Consider the following 26,279-nt stretch of genomic DNA (forward strand, 5'->3'; position numbering starts at 1 on the left):
TAACTGTTGCGGTGACAGTTGACAGCTGTGAGGAGAAATGCTCGCTACCGGTTGTGGCTGGAGGCTGTTGTTAATTCATCTTGCCAAGAAATTATTTCTTAAAGAACATCATCGGAGTTAAGGAATATTTATAATACTGGCGACGAGGATGAGATGCTCCAATTCCTTTCCCACTGGCGTCAGTAGTTAGGATGGTTTTATGTCTGGTGTCAAAATTTCCCGAGGAAGGGGCACTAACAATGGCTTTTTTGATAGACTCAAAGGCTTCATGGCATTCCCCGTCCCATTTGAAATGAGTACCTTTTTTTAAGAGGGCTCTTAATGGTGCAGCAATATCTGCAAAATTCTTGATGAATTTAGTCATGTATTCAACTAACCCTAAAAAGGATTTTAATTCCTCCTTATTTGTTGGAGGAGGAGCATCTTTTACAGCGTTGACTAAATCAATTTTAGGTTTAATTCCATGTTTGGAAATCGTATGTCCTAGGTAATCAACTGATTGGACTCCCAACTGGCATTTGTCTTTTCTTATGGTTAGACCTGCTTTTTTGAGTGCTGACAGAACTTCCCTTAATGAGTTGTCATGATTAGTTGTAGAATTGCCATATATAAGTATGTCATCTTGGAAGCATAAAACATTCTTTATCCCCTCCAAATTTTTTTGCATGACTCTCTGGAACACTGCAGCTGCTGAAGCAAGACCGAATGGCATTCTGCAGTACCTGTATGCTCCGAATGGAGTTATAAATGAGGTTAAGGATTTGGAATCTTCGTGTAATTCTATTTGGTGGTATGCTGAGGAGAGATCAATTACGCTAAAATGGTTTGCCTCTCCAATTACGCTGATCATTTCATTTATTCTGGGCAGAGGAAATCTATCCACCCAAATATTTGCATTGAGATCTCTTAAGTCGACACAGAGACGAAGACCCCTCCCTCCAGACATTTGGGTGACTACAATTGGAGCGAGCCATAAAGAACTTTCTATAGGTTCTATAATTTTCTGCTTGACCAGTTTGTCCAATTCCTCTTGTAAAGGGTCACGCATTAAATGGGGAATTGTCTTACCTTATGTATTACTGGTACTGCGTTGTTTTCTAGTTTGATTTTATGTTGGAAATTTTTAAGATGGCCTAAATCATCATTAAATACTTCAGAGAACTCTTCACATTGTTTCTCATACCGTCTTAAGTTCTCTCTTCCTTCCAAAATTGATAACACAGGTTCTTGGCTGTTAGAATCAAGTTTGATTCCTAAAGCTTTTTGGTGAGCCCAACCTAATAAATTAGATCCTTTTTTTGTTAGATAGATCTTTCCCGCAGTTGAACGGTCCTTAAAGGTTATAATCATATTCACCATTCCTACTAATGCTCACAAAACAGCATTGTATTGCCCTAGAGCAAATGGTTTGGTGGAACGCGTTAACTGTATGATCAAAGAGTGTATGCAAACCGCACACATATCAAGGAGTCCTCCTGATAAAGCACTTCAAAAAATGATTTGGTCCTATCACACAACCCCTAATTCAGTTACCAAGGTATCACCCTTCTTAGCGCTCAAAGGGAGGTTACCAGGCACCAAATTAACCCCCAACTGGCTGGGTGGAGGAGAGCCTAAATGGGTTCATAGAGATAAAATGAAGAATCAAGTCAAAACACATCAGGAAGGGTACAAGAAAAGATATGACCAAAAGCATGGTTTAAAGTTAGGAAGATGGAATGTTGGCGATCGGGTAATGGTTAAACTACCAGACAATCGCCAAGGGTGTGAATCTAAATTCTCCAAACCTATAAAAATAACAGAGGTGAAGAAAAATGTAGTAACATTAGAGGATGGCAGAACGTGGAGCATGGATAGATTAACAGCCCATTGTCCATCTCAGAAGTATTCAGGTATGGATGGAAAGCCAAAGGATGTATTGAAATATGATGGGAACAATCGCAGAGCTAGGGCTCGTGCAGTTCCTGTCTGGCACAAAGATTACATGCTCACTTGATTTCCCAACAGGATATTACTTTCAAACATTCTATGAAAGTCTTTTATGGGAAGGAGAAGTGTTGTAATTTATCATAAGTAATGTTTTGTATAAAATGTACATTCTCTATTTCCCCCTTCCTTTCATTGTGTGCCCACCTGCCCATAGGGATCCAAGTGTAACATTCCATTCCTCCCCATTTTCCCCTTGTCTTCCCAGTTGGTTCCTACCAGCATTCTATAACTGTTGCGGTGACAGTTGACAGCTGTGAGGAGAAATGCTCGCTACCGGTTGTGGCTGGAGGCTGTTGTTAATTCATCTTGCCAATAAATTATTTCTTAAAGAACATCATCGGAGTTAAGGAATATTTATAATAAAAATGATGATGCCTACCGAAGGAGTGTACAGCTCAGCAACATTTCTCTTTCCATTGTCCTTCCCCATACCTCCCTCAGATTTCTCTTGGAGTCTTTGTTACATGCAGTTCCAGAAGTTTTTGGTGGGCAAGATGAAGTATTACCTATCTACACAGAATACACACGGAGGTACCAAAGACATGACAATTGCTTCCGCGGACCACCGACATGAAGTGCCCAGCGGATAAGCGCCATCTTATTTCGGATCTGCATTCTGCTGTTTTTCGCTCTACCTCACACTTAGGTGAACATGTCAGATGTGGTATGTAGGTTTTTACGAAGACCCCTGTGGGTGGGTATATTGTGTTTTTGTGTTGCTATGGCTCAGGATTAGGGAGGATTTTAAAAATGGGTGAGTAGATCTGGCTGAGAGCTCATTCGAGTGTCTGGCTTTATAAGAATTCTACCATGCTCTTGTCATTCTGGTACTTGGTAACGATGGGAATTTCTATGTATCTGAGAGATGACTGAAAGAAAAGCATTGAGAGTTCCACTCTCTGTTATTTTAGTTACTTAAAACTAAGGTAGAACAAGGAATCTGAGGAGCAAAAATATCCTCAGATGGAAGACTCCAGAACTGAGAGCAAAGCAAGTGTTCCCTTATTCAGCCATAGGCTGTGGCATCCCTATGGATCTATATACCATACTTGCTTTGAGCACAGACCTCGCTACTAGCATTTAGAAAAAAGCTCAAACCCACCTCTTCCACCAATGCCAGGGGAAATTTCAATCTAGTTTCTCTTTTCTCATCTATTCTATTTTGCACTCGTCTGTCTCGTGCCCCTGCTTGATGCACCTGTATGTATGATACATATTTTACATAGTTCTTTGCTTCAGGAGCGTTTGTGTAAGCATCCCTGGTCAGAGGGGAGGCTTAATTGCCAAGGTTTTCCTGCAGCAGGTTGATGGCCATGAGGATCCATCTCCTGTTTGGACAAGGTGGAAGGGGCTTATTTGCAGTAAATCCAGCATTAACATTGAAAAGTTCTCTGATACCCAGCATCCTTGTCCGCGATATTTAAGATGAACAAATAAACAAATAAGGTGTGAGTGGGGTAAACAGAGTAAAGCATTTTCAGTGTAAAGGATTGTAATTGTGTAGTAGGGTAAAGAAGCATCTAAAGAATGAATATAAGTAATAGTCAAAAGAAGTTGCATTTGCACGAAGGAGATGAATGTTGTCCCTTTATGGCTGTGTCGGTGGGAAAAAGTTGTAGAACTACTCTAGGCAACGACGTAACGTATGGAGGGAGGGTAAAGGAAGGCATCCATCTTAGTGAACATGGGAACGTTAATGCTGGATTTACTGCAAATAAGCCCCTTCCACTTTGTCCAAACAGGAGATGGATCCTCAAGGCCATCAACCTGCTGCAGGAAAACCTTGCCCATTAAGCCTTCCCAGGAAATGACGTTGGCGGCAGAAAATGTGCTTTTGGTAACTTTGGCAAGTTCCACAGTTGGAATCTGTAAGAGTGTTTTGAAGACCTACACAGAAGGCTGGAAACCTCTATAATTTAAAGAGGAGGCCAACCTGGGAAAATCCACAGTAGTCTCTTCTAGTACCTCTACTGCGACAAGCATGTGTCCAAGAGTATAGTGCATTACTGGAAGGTGATACTTGTTCAGTGTATCACCTATGCTGTATTAAATGAAAGTACTTGACGGGCAAAAAATGTACATTGGAAACAATTTCTTAAATTAGAAAAGTACATTGTCTAGGTAAGTTAGTGCAAACCTGGACATGATTACAAGATAATCACAACCATATGTTGGCACAAATCACTTTAGAAACTTTCTTTAACTTAAGATTGAAAATTGCTATTGTTTGATACTTTGATATAAACATGCCAATAAAAAGAATGGCTAAAAATGATACACAAACTGATATGTTTGTTTGATACAGCATTCTCCAATCTCAATCATATGCTATATAAATATAAATACTATATAAAGCATGCTAGAAAGCTGCAATACTGTACCTGTGCTGCATCTCTGAGAAAATCAGGCAGCTGAAATTCACCTTTAGAGACCTGGAAAACAAAGTGAAACTTTAGTAAACTATGCTAAAAAGGGAATGCTTAGAGATATCAAATTAGTGTTCAGATTGATGCCCACATTTGTCAATAACCACGTTTACACTTTCCTTTTTCTACAAAATATTTGCCTTTAGGGAGTTGATCGGGAGCACACCTATATTATATATTTGGCTGCTTTTAATGCACAATACGCCTCAGTATAAAAAACGATATTTCACAGGAACCATAAAATATGGAAAATATTTCTTGGATCCGTGTGAAATATAAATTTCATCATTTTAATGACAGCCACAAACCACTTAGCAGAGCTTTACCGTTGCCAGAGTTACTAAGATTATGCGGCATAGAGGGCGACATTACGTGGCAAGGGTATCTAAATGATGAAACCAGGTGCAATGCATATTGTGATTTGGTTCCCTGGTGGCTCTGTGTGGCTCCAACCTGAAAACTGCACTTCAAAAGCTGCAACAAATCAAGCATGGCGTGTCCGCTGTCAGTCACCGTAGGCCAAGAAATAATGCTGCCTCTACCAGAAAACCGAGAAGGCGCATCATTACGGTAGGCGCATCGGCCTAGGGAGCTGCCACGGCATGCCACTTCTATGAGGCTGATTACCCTGGGAGACTGCCACTGCATGACGCTGCTGTGAGCCTGGTGGGCTGGGAGGCTGTACCTCCACAGCGCCATTGTGAACATGATCATCTAGGGAGAGCGCAAATGCTGGCGAGGTCTTGCTGTGACATCTAGACATGCCATTATGCTTTCAGCCAGCGATGCTGGCACCAAAGAGAGGCTACCGCAGAGATGGATGGCGCTGACTGTGCCTGACTTGCCACCTGACCTACAAGAACGGATGTGACGGCATCGCAAATCTTCACCAATGGACAGAGAATGAGGACTGAGATATGCTCCAAGAAAGTTGAGAGCAGGACTTGAGACTGTCTGTCCAAAGTCACTATGAAAAAACCCTTTAATACATATTCAAGTGAAAATTCTTTATCAGTACTCTCAATCTCCTTTCAAGAAAACCATACGCCGTGTTTCATTTGAAAATCTGAATGATGTTTATTGCCAACACTAAGATGAAATTGCTGAAATTAGGTAGATGTTTCAAATATAACATACCTGTATGCATCCCTGATTCAACCTTAATCAAAACAAGATGTGTAATGATGATTAATTACCAGCACCACAGGCGAAAAGCTGGAAGACCATGTCCAACTAAGAACAACAGGTACAAGTGACGTCTTCTTGAGACAAGAGAAAAGACCACCTAGAACTGGATATGTCCAGCAATGTCAGTGAAGCAGCCTATTGTTCTCAAAATGTTGTAGAGAACCTTATAAGGAGGCTGATAGGTCAACTCTCTTGAAAATTGTAACCATTCCAATATGGCTACTGCTCTTTCGATTGATATTAGTCACATTGCAGTTGCACAGGCACCGTGTTCCAGGCAAAGTGTCATTACAAAAGATCACTTTTTTAATGATGTCCAATGATGTCAATGAAGCAATTTACTGTTCTCAAAATGATGTAGAGAATCTTATTAGGGGACCTAAGGTCAATCCTCTTGAAACTTGTACCCACTACAATATGGCTGCAGCTATTTCTATTGTTGTCGTCCGAATTCTGGCAACATATGCTCCATATTCCAGAACAAGTGTCATTGCCAAAGATTACCAAGTGTCTGATGAACAGCAACAACCAACATAGAATGATAGAACTGTATCCAAAAATTGATCATTTATATTGGTGACTATATTGTGAATAAACAGTTGGCTAACCTACGTTTTGTGCTGCCTCGAAATTCAATACAGGTGGCCACTGTTTTCAGTTGATTAAAATAAAAATATGTGATGACTATTACATAATTTTTGGCCACTGTCTCATTCACGAATATTAAACTGAATTTTTACCATATGTCTATTATTATTGAGATTTGCTTACTCCATCTTAGTTCAAATATACTTCATATGTGTGGGCATAAGGGCATTGCCTTCTCATGGCAAGCAAACATTACTTTAAATAAGCTACAACTAGTCAGTATAACTCTGCAACTTTTACCCTTTTGGATACTCTTAACCCTACCACTTTGGTGTTTGATCCTGTCTGGTTCATCCTCGTTGGTACGGATACTCTGAGGTGGATGGTCGCCAGAACTCATCGGATAACCCTTGCAAAACCTGACTGAGACCACTCTGGCCTTAACTGGCTCCTTGATATTGTCTGTCAAGCACTTAATAATAACCTTGAGCACTGGCAGAAATTGGACCAACCTCTCCATCTTTGATAAGGTCTCGACAAGGACTCCTCCTTTACTACATAAAACTTCACCTTGTGGTGATCAACCACTCTTTGAATGACAGCATGGTAGACTGTCATGTCGCCGGTGGTAAAAACTTCCCTGCGCAGGGCTCAAGGTTAGTGTCATTCTGAGGGTCAACATTATAATCCTGCCCGGGGATCTCCCCATCATCTGGTAGAATGGGCTCGAACTAGGGATCCTCTGGCTCAAACTGACTGTCATGGACAGAGTCAGTGTGGACTGAGTTATTTAATGAAGGTACCCTCAGTGGTGACTGTGGTGGTGGAGGAATGTGGCTTAGTGATGGATGTGGAGAAGGCCTGGTGTCTAGCTGCTTATGCTTTTTGGGAATGGGTAAAGTCTGCTGTGATGGAGGTTGACCGAAGATCTTTCCAAGGATAGGGTGAATGTAAAGATTTCTCAGTCTGGCATCACGGACTTCCAGCAGCTTTATGGCCAATGTTGTGCCATTTGGCATGTAAATGTGTTTTGATGCGACTTTGGAGTTGACCTAAGGGCAGAGGGTGAAGTCTTGGCACCACTTGCCCACTCTCCAATATTTCTTTTTTCTTTTTAATAACTTGACAGGCTGAACAGTTTGATTCCTCGTGGTCATCCTGGTTGCAAATATTGCAAACTTGGTGATGGCCTGACCACGGGTATTTAGAATTGCACTTAGAGCAAAACGGGTAGGGTGTGTTCTACGTAACCCACGCCCCCACCACCGAGAGTCAATCTGATATGGCGTGGCACCTAGGAAAAATCCTTCCTGTTCCAGATTCAAAGCTCTATCGGTGATAGTGAATCTTTTAAAGCAATAGCTGGCGATTCTGGTCACTAGAATTGAACAGCTGATTCGATGGTCGTGGAGCTTGAGAGGTATGTCCAAGCACAATAATGGAAAAAACGAATCAGAGGTGGAGTCTTTTTTTCCTGGTGCACTGTCGGTGTCCGGGAGGGGTCACAAGATACCTCAAAACCAAAACTTATATTATGAAGAAAAACAATTTGTGACATCCACAATTAGCACTATATGCAGAGCATGTGATCTAAAGCAACACTTGCGACAAACACCAATTTACATTGTTAGTGGCTATGCTTACCATCTGGCATTGATCTGACCATCCTGACCACGTCTGCAGTAGACTGATATGCAGCATCCCCATAATACAAAGTTGGGTCTGTGATGCTAGGACACCTGGGACAGATCCAATGCCTGAATCTCTTAACATTGTTTTTCTTTGAAACATGATTCAAAGTTTTTAATACAAGCAATCAATTTTCAGGATTACAGATTTGCTGAGTGTAGATATCATTTACTGACATCTGTGAAGGCCATGAATGAAAATCTGAGGAAATCAGCATAAAAAGTCAAGAAGATAAAGCATGGAAAGCTTTGGAATTCACACATGGAAACATGGAATCCAAACAAGGAAATATGTGGAGACCAAGTACTGAAATATGTGGAGTAGTACAAAATGGAGATGTATATGAAGAGGCTCAATGAAAATCTGAAGCTAGAAAACATGTTAATCGTTGGAGACTAAGCATGGAAATATGTGGATTCAATGCATCAAATTCTGCAAATATCCAACATGAAAATCCATGAATACCAAAAATAAAAATGTGTGGAGATTAGCAAAGAAATATACAGCTGGAAAAAACTCATATGCCTCCAGGAGTGGATCACTTGATGGTTTGGACACTGTTTAATGCCTGGCTTGACAATGCAGCTGCTGTGTGACCTATTGTTACCAGTCCTTTAACTTCTACATATGGTGGGCTTTTGTTCCGCACAAAAGCAATACTACCCTCTCACCTCTTGCTATTGGCTGACATTTTGGCTCCTATGGAGCACCTGCACTGCAATGCATGGTGTTACTATGCTTCTTAAATGTATACTGAGTCATCACACATTACATTATTTATATTATAAATGCTAATTACATATAAAGCAACGACTTTTTGTTTTTCAGTGCAGCAGGACTCAAAATGCAAGCCAGACCAATTTTTAGGCAATGCTTGATTGACTTTGGTCAATGCCATCAGCGAGTTGAATCGACAAACGTCCGCAGTGGTAAAGTGTGCAGCTGATGTCTTCCGACATTGGGCCTGTCACAGTGTAACATGGGTTCCTATGACTAAACAGTGTAAATAATGTCTACCTTAAAAGTTCACTTTCTGTAACCAGAAATGGTGATTTACAGCTCTAATTCATTATCTAAATTGCATCATGAAAGCCATGACTCACCTGGGAATGCGCCAGCTTCTGCGTGGCAACAGCGCCAAGGCAATGGTTCAAAGGACCCTAAAGGTATGCTGCGAAACTTACTTCATGTAGTGCCTATCTGACAAATACTGCCTTTTGCATCATGTTTGGAGTGCACTGACACAAGTGGTTGTGCAATGGTTTTTTCCAATGTTTACTCCAAAAGTGTGTTTTCATTTACACAGCAGATAGTCCAGATTTTTCCAGTTTGCTGTGCAAGCTACAATGTGGGTTTGAGCTGACTGGAAACCAGGGCTGCCACAACTGGCCTGCGGTGCGGATTCCTGACCAGGCCACGCACTTTCTCAGAATGGCGTAATACTTCCCTAAACGATGAGGAGCGAGGAAAGACCTCTTTCTGTGAGTCCTGGCAAACATCTCCCTCCTCATGACCAGCGTCACAGAGAATGGACTGGCATTTCAGTGCCATGGTGCCTCAGTCTGCCCCAGTGAGGGGGGAGGGGCTGTTTCTCACAGAGCTCTCTTTAGCCGTTGGGATTACAGGCAAAAGTAGACATGACAATACTGCGGCCCACAAGCTATACCCAAAAGAGTCAGTGGCCCTCACTGTTCGTAGACTACGTGCGCAAATGCAAAGCGCAATGGCGCTACATAGCTGGCTGCAAATACACGAAAATGCCAAGTAGCCAAGTTTTGACTTGTTTCCTAAATGACAGAATAGAGGATTGCGTGGACACTTATATAGCCAGGTCTGGTGGCTTAGTGGACTAATGCGTCCACTGTAGGGGCCTGTGTTTGACCTCATTGTCACAGGTTAAATTCCCGGTAGGTTCACTCAGCTTTCATCCAAGTTCTGAGGTCGATAAAATGAGTACCATTGAGTTGGGTAACAATAAACATCTGTTATTCAGCGACAAGAGGCCTACGGGTGAAAGTACGCTTTACAAATACACGTTATGTTATATAGGAGCTGAGCCCGCCGCCTAGCAGTGGATCCCGAAAACTAGAGGAAGTCGGCTTGCAGGAGGAGTCCGGAGCTCAGCTAAATCACCAGATCTGAGGGCACGACTGGGTTTGCCCTGCTGAACTGAAGCTCACTGCCAGAACTAAGGGAGACAGCTCCCAGATCCAGTCCCCAGTTATAGGACTCCCCTATGGTCACCGTTAAAAGCCGAGGTCCGTTTTGCTGCTTTGTGCAGAAGTGCTAAGAAGCCCACGATTAGAGACTGGTAGCTATGGATCCTGGCCATCACAATAAGATTGAACAAAAGCATCTACCTATCAAGTATATGCATTCTCTTAGTAAGACTGGAAGTCTCTGAACACTGTGCCTGTACACAGAAAAAACGGTATTGAGATGAATAAAGTATACCGTTCCCATAGGGGCCCTCGACAGTATATTTAATACCCGGATCCAGCTAGGTCAGTGAAAGCATAAAGCCCACACCCACCCAAGAGTTGCATGCTTCATCATCAGGCTGTGCTTCTAGTTGGGCTGGCACTGTAATACTCAACACGCCCCTCTAGGGGCTCTTTGCCAGAGATCTTTTATGCCAGCCGGGTTGCAAGAAATGCAGATCGGTTGCCTCCAATTCTGAAAGACACTTGAATAACCGAGTAAGATTGGTGAGAAGTGATTAGTATTAACTGTAGACTTAACTATGAACCACTTTATTAATTTCTAGATTCTATGTTAAGGTTAAAAACAGATCATAGAATCCACAGGAAATAATGTTTCCTGTATTCTCCATAAGTGATTATTGGATGGTAGACCGTTTGAAGGATTTAGGTCAAGGAACTGGTCAACATGTTTCATGCCATTTATGTCTCTCAGTATCTGCGGCAGTTCATCAGGACCTAACATCAGCTACCTAATCTTCTCTTATGGTGGAACTCCTGCTCTAATCGCAAAATAAGTGAACCCCCACCGCTGTGACAACAACAATAATAGTTGTCCTCAAGATTTACATCCCTTCTATAAGGATTGTAGTCAAAATGCTAGCATGCCTATTGGGGATTGTAGCACCGGCCACAACGAGGAGCACGGCCCAACGATTAATATTTCTCCCAGGTCTCCTCATTTTTTGACACGGCCAATGGCACTCCACACGACGGCTCTACAAAACTGTTATGCTGGACCTCAGCACACAGCAACATTCTCTGAAGAGGACCTCAGCATGAACATTCATCAAGAGAACAGGCTCCCGACTGTCATCACCCGCCAAGCCCTGCCCAAAAATCTGTGACCTCAGCGGATATTCTCATGTGATGTCACATTCTTGAACGTCAACAACTTCTCAAAATGAACTGAGGCAAAGACCAGGCCATCAATTCTACATCCCACAGCCTGCTTTGCTCTCCGTTCCCCTTGTCTTGTAAGTAGGGCTCACGGTTTTATTTATTTTTTCAAAGATTTCCAAATGTATTTATCCATATTTATTTTTGGGTCATCATATTGGTATTTATCTACAATTATTTTGGGTTTTGAGAATAAATGGAGTCGTAAAATGGTAAGCTTCCACATTTATTTAACTCTTAGATGTGCACTCGTATGTGAAAGCCTGTTGATTTTAGAAAATTAAGGAGCCACATATAACAAAACACTACACCCAAAGGTGTACATTAGCTTTATACTACAAATATACGCTAACATATGCCAATGTTTAAGGAAATCTGACCCTGTTTTGTAACTCCCTATCTGTCTATCTGCTCAGCATTTGCCTGGAATTAATGAAAGACAGCACAGTGAATCTTTCACAAAAAGCACAATTTTCAGTAATTTTCCGCTTTTAAAAATAAAATGCAGAGAAAAAACAGATTGTTTTTCTGTCTGTATTTATCTGTAAAAACGGAAAACTGGGAGCCTTACATATAAGTGGGGAGTCGAAAGACTTTGAGGGAATCGCATCACCTTCCGAAGGACTAAATACTCCACACACAGGATAAGGATAAACCAATATGGTTTTCTCTGCAGGGATATGAGGCAGGTGCTGGGATCCCCCGTCTTAATCCTCACGTCTGTGTTGACAGTATGCCTTCAACTGTAAATTCTGTATTCCGTTCTCTGAAACGGTTCTGCTTGTGCCCCCACCAGCATGATCCGAGGCATGGGTCTATCGCCTGACATTGACTGCTGTTTGCTTTCACTGGAGTGAGGTTTTCACCAGGCTGCTGTCAGCCTGGGAATTGCTGGTAGGAGGAGACTGCACCAATCTGACCACTGCTTATCCTGCATCCGCCTTCGGATAAGCCATCTCCCGCCTTGACCCTAGCCTCATCTTTAGCTCTCATTATGTCAAGCTGATCAGGAGCTGTGCAACTCGTTTAAGATATGCCTCATGGTTGAGAGAGATGAGCTCCAGACTTCCTTCTCATCCCCAGGGTAATGTTTGAGAATGTGCACAATCTCAAAGACGGCCCAGTCCAATTTCTTGCTTGGCTGCTCTATTGCACTTACCGCACTCCCACTGGAAAGACCAATAATGGCCCTTGAGATGTCTTGACCAGTTTATCTGTAGACTCACACAGGCCTCTACATGAACACTTTATAACAAAGACCTTACCGAATTTTTATTGTATATAGTTATGTCCATTGTATTGTTTTTCTTAACATGGCATTACAATCACTTTTGAGTGTCCAGATAATGCATTTCTGTTTTTATCAGTACTTTGGTTCCACCTTACATGTTTAATCTCTCTTTTATACTACATTTGCGTCTGTTGATTTCTGCATTACCCAGCAGTTACCACTGAATTAGGTGTTGAGCTTGGCCTAAGCTACTAAAAGGTGAGAGCAAGGGTACTTCATGGTTCTAACGCATTCCTCCGAAGAAGCGCAGGATTAATGTGTTGCGTGAACTCAGCTAATACTTTTAAGCCTGTAGCTTCTCTGGCAGTGTAATTCTTCTTACCACTTTCCTACAGCAATGATCAGGCAAAAAGAGGCGTTCAAGCATTAAAGCCCACGGTGGCCAGCATGGATGTTTGAAAAGTATCAAAACTGAAAAGTCTAATCATGGAAACCTGAGGAATCACGTAAGGATACAAGTCCAGAAATGGCAACTTCAGGAGTTCAAGCATGGAATCCTGGGCAAGCAGATCACACGACATTAGAGACAAGAAACATGAAAATGTGAGACATCTGATCATAGAAACTTGCAACCTCCATACATGGAACCAAGAGAACTTCACGTGCCCAAACAAAAAATAGTCGGGCTAAATCAAAGAAATCCATCTACGGCCACTCATAACATTTGAGACTGGTGTTGAAATCTGTGGGAAATGTATTTATTTGATTTACTGTATGTGTATGGAACATACGCATTCTGATGTGTCAGCACATGATAGCTCAACACAGTGGCATGGAGCACACAGACACCTGGATTGTGGGTGAAATTACAGTGGGGCGCCAGCACCAGTCACATAACCCACCTGAATCTAAAATAGGTTACTGCTCCTGAGCTGCAACTGTTCAGTAGGGTGGCTGCATGTTCCTCTTTTGTCAAAGTCTGCATGCTATCCTACAGCTCATCCGGAGGGGATGACACCCAACTCATCATTCACTAGCTGACGAGTCCACCACCACCAGAACCAACTTTTCCAACTGCATGGTCAACATAGCAAACTGGATGAGTTCAAATTGCCTGTAACTCAACTCCAACAAGATGGGAGTGTTGATCTTTGGGAAAAAGAACTCCCCTTGGGACTCACCCTGGTGCCCATCATAGCTTGGATCTACACCCACATCAACCAACCATACCAGAAACCTAGCAATCATCCTGGACAACAAACTCAACATGACAGTGTAGGTCGGTGCAGCCAGCTCTTTCTGCTTCCACATCCTTTGCATGCTCTGCAAGATATTCAAATGGCTACCCCTGAACACCACATGCACCGTCACACAAGACCTCATCACACGCAGACTAGACTACGATAATGCATCCTACACTGAGATCTCAAACCATCTCTTACACCAAATCCAGACCATCCAGAACACCACATTGAGACTAATCCTATACATCCCAAAATGGACACACAGCTCACCACACCATAGGAAACTCCACTGGCTCTCCATTCAATAATGCAGCCAACTCAAACTCCTCACTCACGCTTACAAGGCACTGCACAACATCAACCCAACATACGTGAACAAACGCCTAGACTTTCACCAACCCCCCCCCCCCAGACATAAGCTCAGCCACACTTTCACTTGTACACATCCCCTGCATCCACAAAAAGAAAAATGAGAGGTTGAGCATTCTCATACACAGCACCCAAGACTTGGAACAACCTTCATAAACACATCAGGGCCTCTTCCTCACTTCTTGAATCCCACAAGAAGTTGAAGACCCGGCTCTTCGAATAATTCTGAGGGGTCTGACACCAAACATCCTTTATCTTACACACACATGCCTGCTTCAGCAATTGGATACCCTCACAGGTGATTAGTTGTACCATACAAATCTATATATGATAACTTAACAACCAATGGAGGGTTCCCCACAAGTGTCTTGTAGACACTGGAGTGGATCTCAGCTACCTCCAGACAGGTCTGTGGTAAATGTATGGTACAGCCAAAAGTCAGACATGGATGAAACTGTGATGGCTCTCCGAGGCGCAACACCAGAAGCGTTCAGAGGACAGCGACACCAGAATGGCCTAACGTTATGCAGGGAACCATTGCATTGTGCAGTGTTTAATCTGTACTTATCCAGCAGACCATTCACAGAACTCCATGCACTAGTCATGCTTGTTCAGAGGGCGGTGAGGGACTCCAGCTATGCGGGACTGAACAAATAGTCCAGCGTACAAGTGAAAACCAATGGCCGTCAGCCTCCCTGTAGCCTGGTGAGTGGGCAGCCTGTCCAATGATTTTGGGTACGCTTTGGAAACAGCCAGAATCCATCAGTAAAGCCTTCATGTACTTTGCTGGCCATCACCGTTCATGGACCCACATGTCAGATTCAATGGCGAAAACACAGGGTCAGCCAGAAAGGTAGGTTATTTATGGAATCGGTCTCCCATATTGGGGTCCAGCAATAACATAAATGTCTACAGCTCTGCCAAGCAAGCATGGCATGGCCAACCTACTGCCATACACCTTGTTTTCCACTCGAAGAGGCTCCAGACATCCAGGCAGGATCCGTTTTGGCGGGAAAATATCCACAACGTGGGTGGGTGTGTTCAAATTAAGCAGCCCGACGCCCAGCACAGTTGCGGTGTGTTAGCCAGGCCCCCTATCTTTAAATGAGGCATTGGGCCTTAATCGGTTATTTCCTGAGCTGCTGGCTCCTCACTGAGCCTCAGAGCATCCATCACCTGTACTCGGGGTCTCTGGAAGCCTATAATGCCTGCACAACTCACCCCAGTATTATTCTGTCTGCTGCCAAACTGCTCATCCCAACTTTGATGACCTCTGGCCTTCAATGATCACTGTGTTCGCCGATTTATCACCTTCCTCTCGCCTTTTCAGACAATTCAGGCCAAACACATGTTTTACAGAATACTTCTGTAGCCCACACTTTACCCTCCTAAAGCCTTAGCGGTTCAAGGTCCTTTTTGCTTCAAATTTGGCATCTATTACTGTTCTTCATACTTATCTCTCCCACAGAATATTGGTTCCCCCAACAGACACTCGACATTTCTTTGAAGCACTCCTGATCTGCTCTGCCCCTCATTGTTTACAAACTAGTTTTAGTTTCCATATGTGCTATCTATATCTCCCCATATTGTGGCCTGCCCGCCTCCTCAAAAGGTTTCTCAATCCTCCTTAGAATGAAAGTTTTGCACTCCAGCTTTCACTTGACATCACTGTCTCGCTTATCTTAAAACTTTGTATTTTTTGCTAAATGTTCTGCTAACACTTTTCTACTGCCTTGTATTTGGTGCACAGAAGAACCACATGAAAAGGTGCACTGGAAGAGGTAGGCTTGGCAATTTTTGTATGTTCACTCAGTCAGTTAAAAGTAACCCAGAGAGTGAAAAATGTATCATCAAATACTACACGACAATTAGAAAGTTCTCAACCTTGGGTGGACTGTCGTGGGTGTTGGGGTAAGAGTATGGCCGCGTGTATTTTGAACAGTTTCTTTTTTTAAGTTCAACTGTAGACTAACACGAAGTACATCCTTATCTTACACTTCCAACCCGCCATGAAGCCGGTATTGACAATACCAGCATGTCTAGCTTGCCTGTAACACTTGCAACAGGCACATGGCGGCGCCATAATCATATGTATCCCCAAGTGTGAGCGGAAAATTTAACCGCATTACCTGCGATGTAAGTGGGCAATTAAGCAGTGAAGAAGTCCACGCTAGGCCCCTGGACAGTAACATGGAACTCATTAGCTTGTCAGTAAAAGGCTAGAACTGCCTGTACCAGACACTGAAAAGATGCAGTAGTTCAAGAACATATTACTGTTCTTCTTCTACTGGTTTTCTTCCTGTTTCCTCCACCCACTGTTTTTTTTCCTGCCATGGGGCCATTTATCCTCCTTAGTATGCAGCATCCCTCTTCTGATCTGCTTTGTGTCTCTTAAAGTGACCCACAGGTGGACCTAGGAGCTTTACAGTTATTTAAATGCACATCATCTGCATCTCTGCCCTCCGGCACTATCCAGTGTCTTAGCACCATGTTCCTTGCTCCTTTCTCCTCCTTTTTCCCAGCATCCTCCCCGTCTGCGCCCTTCCCCATTCTTACCACTGATACATTTGATTTGAATCCAAAGACTGTGCTTGTTGCTCTCTCTGGCGGTCTGAGAAAAGGCATGTCTCCTACCTTCCTGCAAGGCCCTATCCATTTGTATTCATAAACAGCACAGTGCCAAAGGCAGTGCTTAATTTGAGCTGGTGGTTGGCAGTGAGGGTCACCAGCACTTATTTTTGGGGACTGGCAATTATTTTCCAGCACCAAATATTTGCTGAGTGTAGGAAAGGGAAACACACAGGAAAGAAAGAGGAAGAGTAAAATTGCCACAAAAGGAGAAAGCAGAAACCTGCAATAATTAGAGAAAGGGGCAGGGAGTGTTTGGTAGTGAATTAAAGACTACTGGCCTTGGTATTTGGCGCACCAATGCTTATTTGCGCCTGGCTTCTGAGCAGAACTCTTTCTTTAACAATTTAAGCACTGACCATAGGTACCATGTGCCACCCACTACTATCATGCTGTTTCAGCACCACATTTACGTGCAACATCCTATTGCACAAGGGAATACACAGTATGCATAACCAAGGTCTACACCACAACAATGCCAGACTCTACCCGCTGGCAACATGTCGTTTCAACACCAAACATACAATTCTTGACCTACAGCCTCCAAAAGATCCTTCTGAAATTTGTGTTTTCATGTCCCTAAGCGTTTGCCCACTTCCTTGCCTGCCTTCTGTATAACAAACAAGTAGCACAAGTTACAACCCACTGCCTGCAAGATGCACTCTTTATCCCAAAACTGGGTACATGGTCATCAACTGGATCCATGATCAACTCAATGCACCACATGGACAAGTCATCTGTGTCGACAGTGCCCATGCAAACCCTAACAGAGAAGCTAACACTCAACGAACAGATAATACCCCAATCATAATCTACAACCCCAAGCAAAACCAAGTGCTGGCAACCTCAGATCATGCCCAGCAAGATTTTAATAACTGTACAATAACTCACAGGGTAGACAGCTGAGAGTTGTGTGGCAACACACGAATCAGAAAGCTCACAGACACACATGGAAATAGCTTTCATGGTTCGCCGCTGACATTGTTCAGATACGGTCCGGAGCCTGCGTAAATATTTAGGAGTAGATGTTACTAAGTAGGCTTTGGTCCTGCACTAACTCACCTTCACCATGCTCCCACTTCAGCCCTTACTTAGCCCTCACATTCCTGCACGGCAGATTTGGCTGCTTGTGTTCCTGCATTGAACTCTCACATTCCTGCGAGCAGCACTCCCTTGGGGTCCTGCTTGTAACCATCACGGTGGTCACCGTTACCATTCCTTTCGCTCTCCTTTACCTGCATGTAGGGGGCCTCTTACTGGTTCACAAGAGGGTGATTGTGGTGCAGTGGTGGTCCTGTGGCCCTTGAGGCACTGCTTGCTTATCTGTCCACCGTGGCTGTTAGTCTCTCATCAACATCATTGCGACCAGTCCTTAACATGAGCTGTCAGGTCATTAATCCTTGGGCGAATTCCATGACCTGCAGCTGCTGCAAGTTTGCTTGCACCAGCTCTAGTAACTGTGATGTCGGCCTTACGTTACCACGTTTGTTGGCTAATTGTGCCTTAAATAAAGAGAAGGTTGGCATGTACAGTGCTCAGCCCCCTGACGATGGCCACCACACTAAAACACTTACTAAAACATTTACTTGTTATAGTCTTAACTGCCGCTCTCTTTCCAAACACCAGCAACATCTTTTTAACTTTTTATAGGATCATAATCCAGATGCAGTATTCCTCACCGAAACATGGCTACATGCAGGTGCCTTATCAGATATAATTGCAACTCTCCCTGCCAATGTTCCTCTAGTTAGGATAGGCAGACAAGATAGTCCAAGCGGAGGCTTTGCTATCATTTTTAAGAAAAGAGTTCACATGTAAAATTTAAGAATTTCTTGTTCCGGATTATGAAGCATTGATTTTTTCACTTTCCTTTACTCATAATTTTACGCTTTCTGGAGCCTTGATTTACTGTCCCTTGGGGTACGCTGGAAAGTGGTGTACCACTTTACTCCATTTATTGGCTCCTCACATCTTAAGAACTGCTCATTTTATCTTTCTCAGAGATATCAATCTTCACCTTGATGATGAACAAAATAAGGTGAACACTCCCTTCATTGAAGAACCTGGCACTTCTTAACTCTGCGCCCACATGTGGCGGGCATCTTTTGGATCCCATCTCCTCCAACATAAAGGATTTGCTAATAGGCCCCTCCTCTTCCACTCTGTTGGTCTTATCGCCATGCTGTGCTTTTCAAGCTTAGGGTTGCTTCTCCTCTTCCTACAATACAGTCTAATTCCAATCGGAAATTTAGGAACTGGTCCAGACTTAACATCTCAGCACTCAATGAACAGTTGCTTAGTTCTAAGATTATTTTACAACATTATGCCGCCCTGGACCAGGCTACATTCCATCTTTGGTTCACTAAGGCTATTGATGCCACCTTGCCAATCACTGCCAAACACGCTGGCAGAATTTACCCTCCTGCTCCCTGGTTTACTGATGTACTTAAATCAGAAAAGAAACCCTGCAAAGCGTTAGAAGGACTCTGGAGGAAGTCTAAGAGTAAATATACTGAGTCTTTGAAACCGTATCATCTGTTTGTGCCACATTTTATACAGAAAAAATTACCAATGCTCAGAACTGCTCACAGACTCTTTTTAAGGTGGTGAAAGAATTAGCAGATGCTAGTAATATTTCCCCCGCTTCTCCCCTTTCTCAGAGTCAGTGCGATGAGCTAGCTGCTTTCTTCACTCAAAAAGTGGAAAAGATTCACTTACAGCTGGCCAGAGATTCCACAAAAGCAGAGCCTGACTTAGCTTTGAATGTGTGGAATCTGCCTACAGAGCAGGATAACTACCTGTCATCTCAGATAGGAGGTGGCCTCTCCTTGATTTCACATAATTTCTAGCCACTTTGCAATCCATTAAATTCAGATCCCCGTTTGATGCCTTTACGCTCAGTAAGCTCATGTTACTGGGTTTGAACTGTCTAACTATGCTATTGGAGCTTCTTAATTCTTCTTTATGGATGTTTTTGTGCCCTGAAGGTTAAAACATGCTATGATCCTTCCTTTGTTGAAACAAACTCATTTAGATTCAGCCCATCGCTTTGTAAGCTGTCAGTTCCAAAGTTTTGGAAAAGCATGTTAACGCACACCTCAACACTTTTGCTGAGGCCCAAAACGTATTCCATTCATCAAAGTCTGGCTTTAGGGCTGGACATAGTATTGAGTCTGCCCTGCTGGGCGGTACTCAACATCTAAGACAACACCTGGATGACAGTGGCACCTCTGCACTCATTTTCTTGGATTTGAGTGTGGCTTTCGACATGGTATCCCACTCAATCCTGGTGGAAAGATTGGAGGCTCTTAGCCTTAATGGTCCAGCTTTAATATGGCTTGTCTCCTTCTTAACAGATCGTGTGTTTTAGGTTTTTTCACCTGATGCGAAATCTAAGCCCTGACCTCAGGAGTTCCTCAAGGCTCAGTTCTGAGCCCACTGCTATTCAACATCTGTCTGTCCCCTAGCAAACTTAATAGAGTAGCGGGCTCACCCTCTTTTCATATGCCTAAGACACGCAAATTATTTTCTCTCTGTCATCGGCCCAGAACCAGGACCCTTTGACCTTGCACCTGGGCTTGAGTAAAATCTCTGGATGGATGAATAAAAACTCCCTCGAGCTCAATGGTGACAAATCAGAGGTCATGGTTCTGGGAAAGAAAGCCTCTCTCTGGGGCCCCAGTCATTGGCTGGCATCCTTAGAGACCTTGCCTACTCCGTTCACGAAGGTGAAAAACCAGGGCTACCTTATTGATGGCAAACTGACCATGAAACAGCAGGTGACTAAAGTAACTACCACCTGTTCTTAGATGACTAAAAAAGATCATCTGGCGAATTACTTCTGCAGACCAGAGGACCGTAATCCAAGTTCTGATGATATCTAGACTGGATTACGGAAACATGCTCTATCTGGGCACTGATAAGACAAAATTCACCGCTTACAGATAGTTCAAAATGCTGCGGCTAGATTGCTCTTCCATTTATCCAAATCGGCATGTCTCCTATCTGTTACAGGAGCTACACTGGCTTAGGATCACTAAGCGTATTGAGTTTAAGGCACTTTGCTACATGTTTAAGGCTAAACAGGGCGTAGGACTACGCTATATTCAGGAACTGAGGAGACCCTACCAGCCCACATGCTCTCTAAGATACTAACCAATCCCTGTTTACAGTACCGAGATTTTGTCTTTTTCGTATGAACGGATGTTCTTTCTTGTACCTTGTTCCTAAACTTTGTAACACTCTTCCAGAAGCTCTCAGAAACTGTAACTCACTAATGGCATTTTGCAAAGGCCTGAAGACCTAGCTTTTTTTAACTAACTGATTGCACACCCTACCTACACCTACCCTGCGCCGGGAAACCCTTTTGGGTAGCTGCGCGCATTACAAAACTCATAAATAAATAAAATAAAACAATAAATATAGACAAAACCTTCAGAGATAATGGTAGGCTCTCCTCTTCCAGTTAGGTGGTTTCTGTCCCTCTGGGGCATAATTAGGTGTTTCTTGCACGTCTAGTGCATAAGCATTCCTAAAGGTGTGCCTCACTGTGTTGTAGTCTTGCAGTATTCGATCGAGCAACTCCAGTTTGACAACACCAGGCCTGAAATTCCTGCTACAAGTAGTTGTCTTGTAAATCAGACTTAGCACTCAGGAGAAGTGCTTCTGGTACTTTTTGCTTTTTTAGGAGGTTACCCTTAGTTTGTTGCAGTGTTGCTGGACCAGAAAGCCTGCTTTACTCAAGGGGTTTCTCTCACTAAAAAACCTTTTTTTAAGTTAGGAAAGTTTGAGTCCTACGTCCAGCCCTTAGCAGTGGTGGATGTGTGCTTCGCAATTATCAGTAATATAACATCTGATGTCTTGTGAGGAGAGTGCTCACAGGAAACCAGGGGTTTTCCGCAGCCGAAGAACACAGACAAGCAGCCTGAGTTGGTTTTCTCTTCCAGTCCTCATAGATTACAAGAACTGAATGTACTTGCATTTGGTCTAATACTCCATATAGAAGCTAACAGCCTGTTTGTGGCCTTAGAAGGTGAACAACAGAGGCACTGGTAAACTGCTCTGTACACATAACTACTCTTTCCTCTACTGTGTTAGCCATGGCTCCTCCTCACTTCATGGTGTGGTCAGCTTACCACAATGTTGGCAGATGCAGTTAGGATAAAAACACTCTTGACAACCTAGAGTACTCAAGAGTGTTGAGGGCAAAACTTTTAACTCTATACACTGTGCAAAACCTTGTCCCACCTGGCACACAAAACTGAACAAAAAAAACACTTTTCAAAGAACGAAGAGTGGACAGAAGGGCTATTGTCACCTTGAGCTGGCGCACTTCTAATAAGGGAGCGGCATTACATATGCTAATCTGTTGGCAACAAAAGAACAATTAGGGGAGTGTCAAACCACATTAGTATGCATAGAGATAGCACTGTTGTAAGGAAATGCCTCCTTGGCATGGTTACCCCCTGACTTTTTGCCTTTGCTGATGCTAAGTTTTGATTTGAAAGTGTGCTGAGGCCTGCTAACCAGGCCCCAGCACCAGTGTTCTTTCCCTAACTTGTACTTTTGTTTCCACAATTGGCACACTCTGGCATCCAGGTAAGTCCCTTGTAACTGGTACCCCTGGTACCAAGGGCCCTGATGCCAGGGAAGGTCTCTAAGGGATGCAGCATGTCTTATGCCACCCTGGGGACCCCTCACTCAGCACAGACACACTGCTTGCCAGCTTGTGTGTGCTGGTGAGGACAAAACGAGTAAGTCGACATGGCACTCCCCTCAGGGTGCCATGCCAACCTCACACTGTCTATGCAGTATAGATAAGTCACCCCTCTAGCAGGCCTTACAGCCCTAAGGCAGGGTGCACTATATCATAGGTGAGGGCACCAGTGCATGAGCACTGTGCCCCTATAGTGTCTAAGCAAAACCTTAGACATTATAAGTGCAGGGTAGCCATAAGAGTATATGGTCTGGGAGTCTGTCATACACGAACTCCACAGCACCATAATGGCTACACTGAAAACTGTGAAGTTTGGTATCAAACTTCTCAGCACAATAAATGCACACTGATGCCAGTGTACATTTTATTGTAACATACACCCCAGAGGGCACCTTAGAGGTGCCCCCTGAAACCTTAACCAACTACCCGTGTAGGCTGACTGGTTTTAGCAGCCTGCCACACTCGAGACATGTTGCTGGCCACATGGGGAGAGTGCCTTTGTCACTCTGTGGCTAGTAACAAAGCCTGTACTGGGTGGAGATGCTTATCACCTCCCCCTTGCAGGAACTGTAACACCTGGCGGTGAGCCTCAAAGGCTCACCCCCTTTGTTACAGCACCCCAGGACATTCCAGCTAGTGGAGTTGCCCGCCCCCTCCGGCCACGGCCCCACTTTTGGCGGCAAGGTCGGAGGAGATACCGAGAAAAACAAGGAGGAGTCACTGGCCAGTCAGGACAGCCCCTAAGGCAACCTGAGCTGAGGTGACTCTGACTTTTAGAAATCCTCCATCTTGCAGATGGAGGATTCCCCCAATAGGGATAGGAATGTGACCCCCTCCCCTTGGGAGGAGGCACAAAGAGGGTGTAACCACCCTCAGGGCTAGTAGCCATTGGCTACTAACCCCCCAGACCTAAACACGCCCTTAAATTTAGTATTTAAGGGCTCCCCAGAACCCAGGAACTCAGATTCCTGTAACCTAAGAAGAAGAGGACTGCTAAGCTGAAAAACCCTGCAGAGAAGACAGAGACACCAACTGCTTTGGCCCCAGCTCTACCGGTCTGTCTCCCCACTTCTAAAGACACTGCTCCAGCGACGCTTTCCCCAGGGACCAGCGACCTCTGAATCCTCAGAGGACTGCCCTGCTCTAGAAGGACCAAGAACTCCCGAGGACAGCGGCTCTGTTCACCCAAGACTGCAACTTTGTTACAAAGGAGCAACTTTAAAACAACTTGCGTTTCCCGCCGGAAGCGTGAGACTTGCTACTCTGCACCCGACGCCCCCGGCTCGACTTGTGGAGAACAATCACTTCAGGGAGGACTCCCCGGCGACTGCGAGACCGTGAGTAGCCAGAGTTGCTCCCCCTGAGCCCCCACAGCGACGCCTGCAGAGGGAATCCCGAGGCTCCCCCTGACCGCGACTGCCTGTTCCTCAGATCCCGACGCCTGTTAAAGACTCTGCACCCGCAGCCCCCAGGACCTGAAGGATCCGAACTCCAGTGCAGGAGTGACCCCGAGGAGCCCCCCCCCTTGCCTGCCTGCATCGCTGAAGAGACCCCTTGGTCTCCCATTGAAACCTATTGAAAACCCGACGCGTGTTTGCACACTGCACCCGGCCGCCCCCGTGCCGCTGAGGGTGTACTTTCTGTGCTGACTTGTGTCCCCCCCGGTGCCCTACAAAACCCCCCTGGTCTGCCCTCCGAAGACGCGGGTACTTACCTGCTGGCAGACTGGAACCGGGGCACTCCCTTCTCTATTGAAGCCTATGCGTTTTGGGCACCACTTTGACCTCTGCACCTGACCGGCCCTGAGCTGCTGGTGTGGTAACTTTGGGGTTGCTCTGAACCCCCAATGGTGGGCTACTTTGGACCCAAACTTGAACCCCGTAGGTGGTTTACTTACCTGCAAAAACTAACAAACTCTTACTCCCCCCAGGAACTGTTGAAAATTGCACTGTCTAGTTTTAAAATAGCTATATGTGATTTATGCGAAAACTGTATATGCTATTTTGCTAATTCAAAGTTCCTAAAGTACCTACCTGCAATACCTTTCATTTGAAGTATTACATGTAAATCTTGAACCCGTGGTTCTTAAAATAAACTAAGAAAATATATTTTTCTATACAAAAACCTATTGGCCTGGAATTGTCTCTGAGTGTGTGTTCCTCATTTATTGCTTGTGTATGTACAACAAATGCTTAACACTACTCCTTTGATAAGCCTACTGCTCGACCACACTACCACAAAATAGAGCATTAGTATAATCTCTTTTTGCCACTATCTTACCTCTAAGGGGAACCCTTGGACTCTGTGCATACTATTCCTTACTTTGAAATAGTGCATACAGAGCCAACTTCCTACAACTGTGATATAACCAAAAAGAATGTACATGAATGTATCCCTGGGCAAATCTGCACTAAGTGAAAGGGGACACTCAGTCAATGATGTCACAATATGTGCTCAAGCGCCACCAGCAAAGGGACATTCTACAATCATTATTTTGGTGGCGCACAACTGGGTATTTTTTATTTCACTAGATGGCCCCTTTAATCTTAAAAGAAAGCCTCCAGACCTTATTTAATGGTTACGTTTTTGACTATGAAATCAGGAAACATGGGTTCTAATTCCAGCTTTAGCCTATGTATGTATGTGTATATAAATAATATATAAATATATATGGAAAAAGAGTTTTTTGTTTTCCTAATAACTTTGGCTAATAAGGGTGCTCTCTTCAGCTGCTGTTTGGAAAGTTTCGAGATGATCCATCAAGCGTGGCCGAGAAAAACAAGGGAGTTCCAAAAGGCGTTTTCCCCATTCATTTTTCTATAGGGATTTTGAACAGCAATTGCGCCCGAACCACTGGACGGAATTACAATACATTTGGCAGAAAGGTACCTCTTGGTCCAGAAACAGGCCTTTTAGTTATTTGGTATAAATCAGTTCAGTAGTTTTTGATTAAAGAAAATCAAAATGTGTATATATAGGGACACAAAGGCTCCGGGAACCCTCCTGATTGCGTGCTGCGATCTGATTGGCTACCAACACTTCAATGGAGAAGCGTTGGCAGCCATGGTGGGACTCGGCTTAAAGAGGTGAGTCTTTAACTCTTTCCTAAATTTAAGCAGCGTTGGGCATGCATTCTTGATGGATATGTGGATATTGTTCCAGATCCTCTGTGCATAGATGAAAAAGCCTTTTACGTTGTTTTTTTTCTTCTTTTTTACAGTTTTTTGTCTACAGTCTGATGGTGTTCTGGCTGCGGATGCGCTGAGATCCACATGAGGTGGTGAGCTTGTCTGCAAGATACGTGAGGGTGCTGGTTGTGATGGCCTTGAAAATACTGCAGCTGGTTTTGAAGATGGTGAGGGCTGCCAAGGGGAGTCAATGTTATATCACCAGGCTGCTAGCCTGTGCTTATCCTGTTATCTCTCACCTTCTCAATTGCTTTTCAGACTGAATAAGGATCTCTGTGAAATCAACAAAAACTATACATTTAGAATTAGTAGGGATCTCCTTTGTTTCAGCGATATCCTTTCTAAGTTTGGTTTATCTATGATGCTTTTGGAAATCACATGCCAGCTCCTTTTGGAATTGTAAGATTAAGGGACTCAGGTATGCCTTGCGCCACTGACGGCTTTTCAATAAATGAGCAAAAAATGAGTGCAAGCATCATACTTCCAGAATGGAGCCTAGCCCCTGCACCGTATTATTCATATGGCATCAGCTGTTTATATTGCACTGGCAAAAAGCACTGCATATCAGACCTTGATAACAGCTGATGTGTCTCCAAGTGCTCGTTTAACGCCTGTGTCCCACATCAAAGATTTATTACATGGG

General features: G+C 43.9%; 1 protein-coding gene across 5 annotated transcripts in view; it reads right to left on the reverse strand.

Annotated features, from left to right (window-relative positions):
* Positions 1–26,279, reverse strand: part of TPST1 (tyrosylprotein sulfotransferase 1) — a 213,598-nt gene that overhangs the window by 13,479 nt on the left and 173,840 nt on the right. For all 5 annotated transcript variants that reach the window (XM_069226879.1, XM_069226874.1, XM_069226878.1 and 2 more), the window contains exon 4: positions 4,371–4,421. In XM_069226879.1, the coding sequence (XP_069082980.1) occupies positions 4,371–4,421 (51 nt within the window). The remainder of the gene's footprint in view (positions 1–4,370; positions 4,422–26,279) is intronic.

This window comes from Pleurodeles waltl, chromosome 3_2, assembly GCF_031143425.1.
Source record: "Pleurodeles waltl isolate 20211129_DDA chromosome 3_2, aPleWal1.hap1.20221129, whole genome shotgun sequence".
In the NCBI taxonomy this organism is placed as follows: domain Eukaryota; kingdom Metazoa; phylum Chordata; class Amphibia; order Caudata; family Salamandridae; genus Pleurodeles; species Pleurodeles waltl.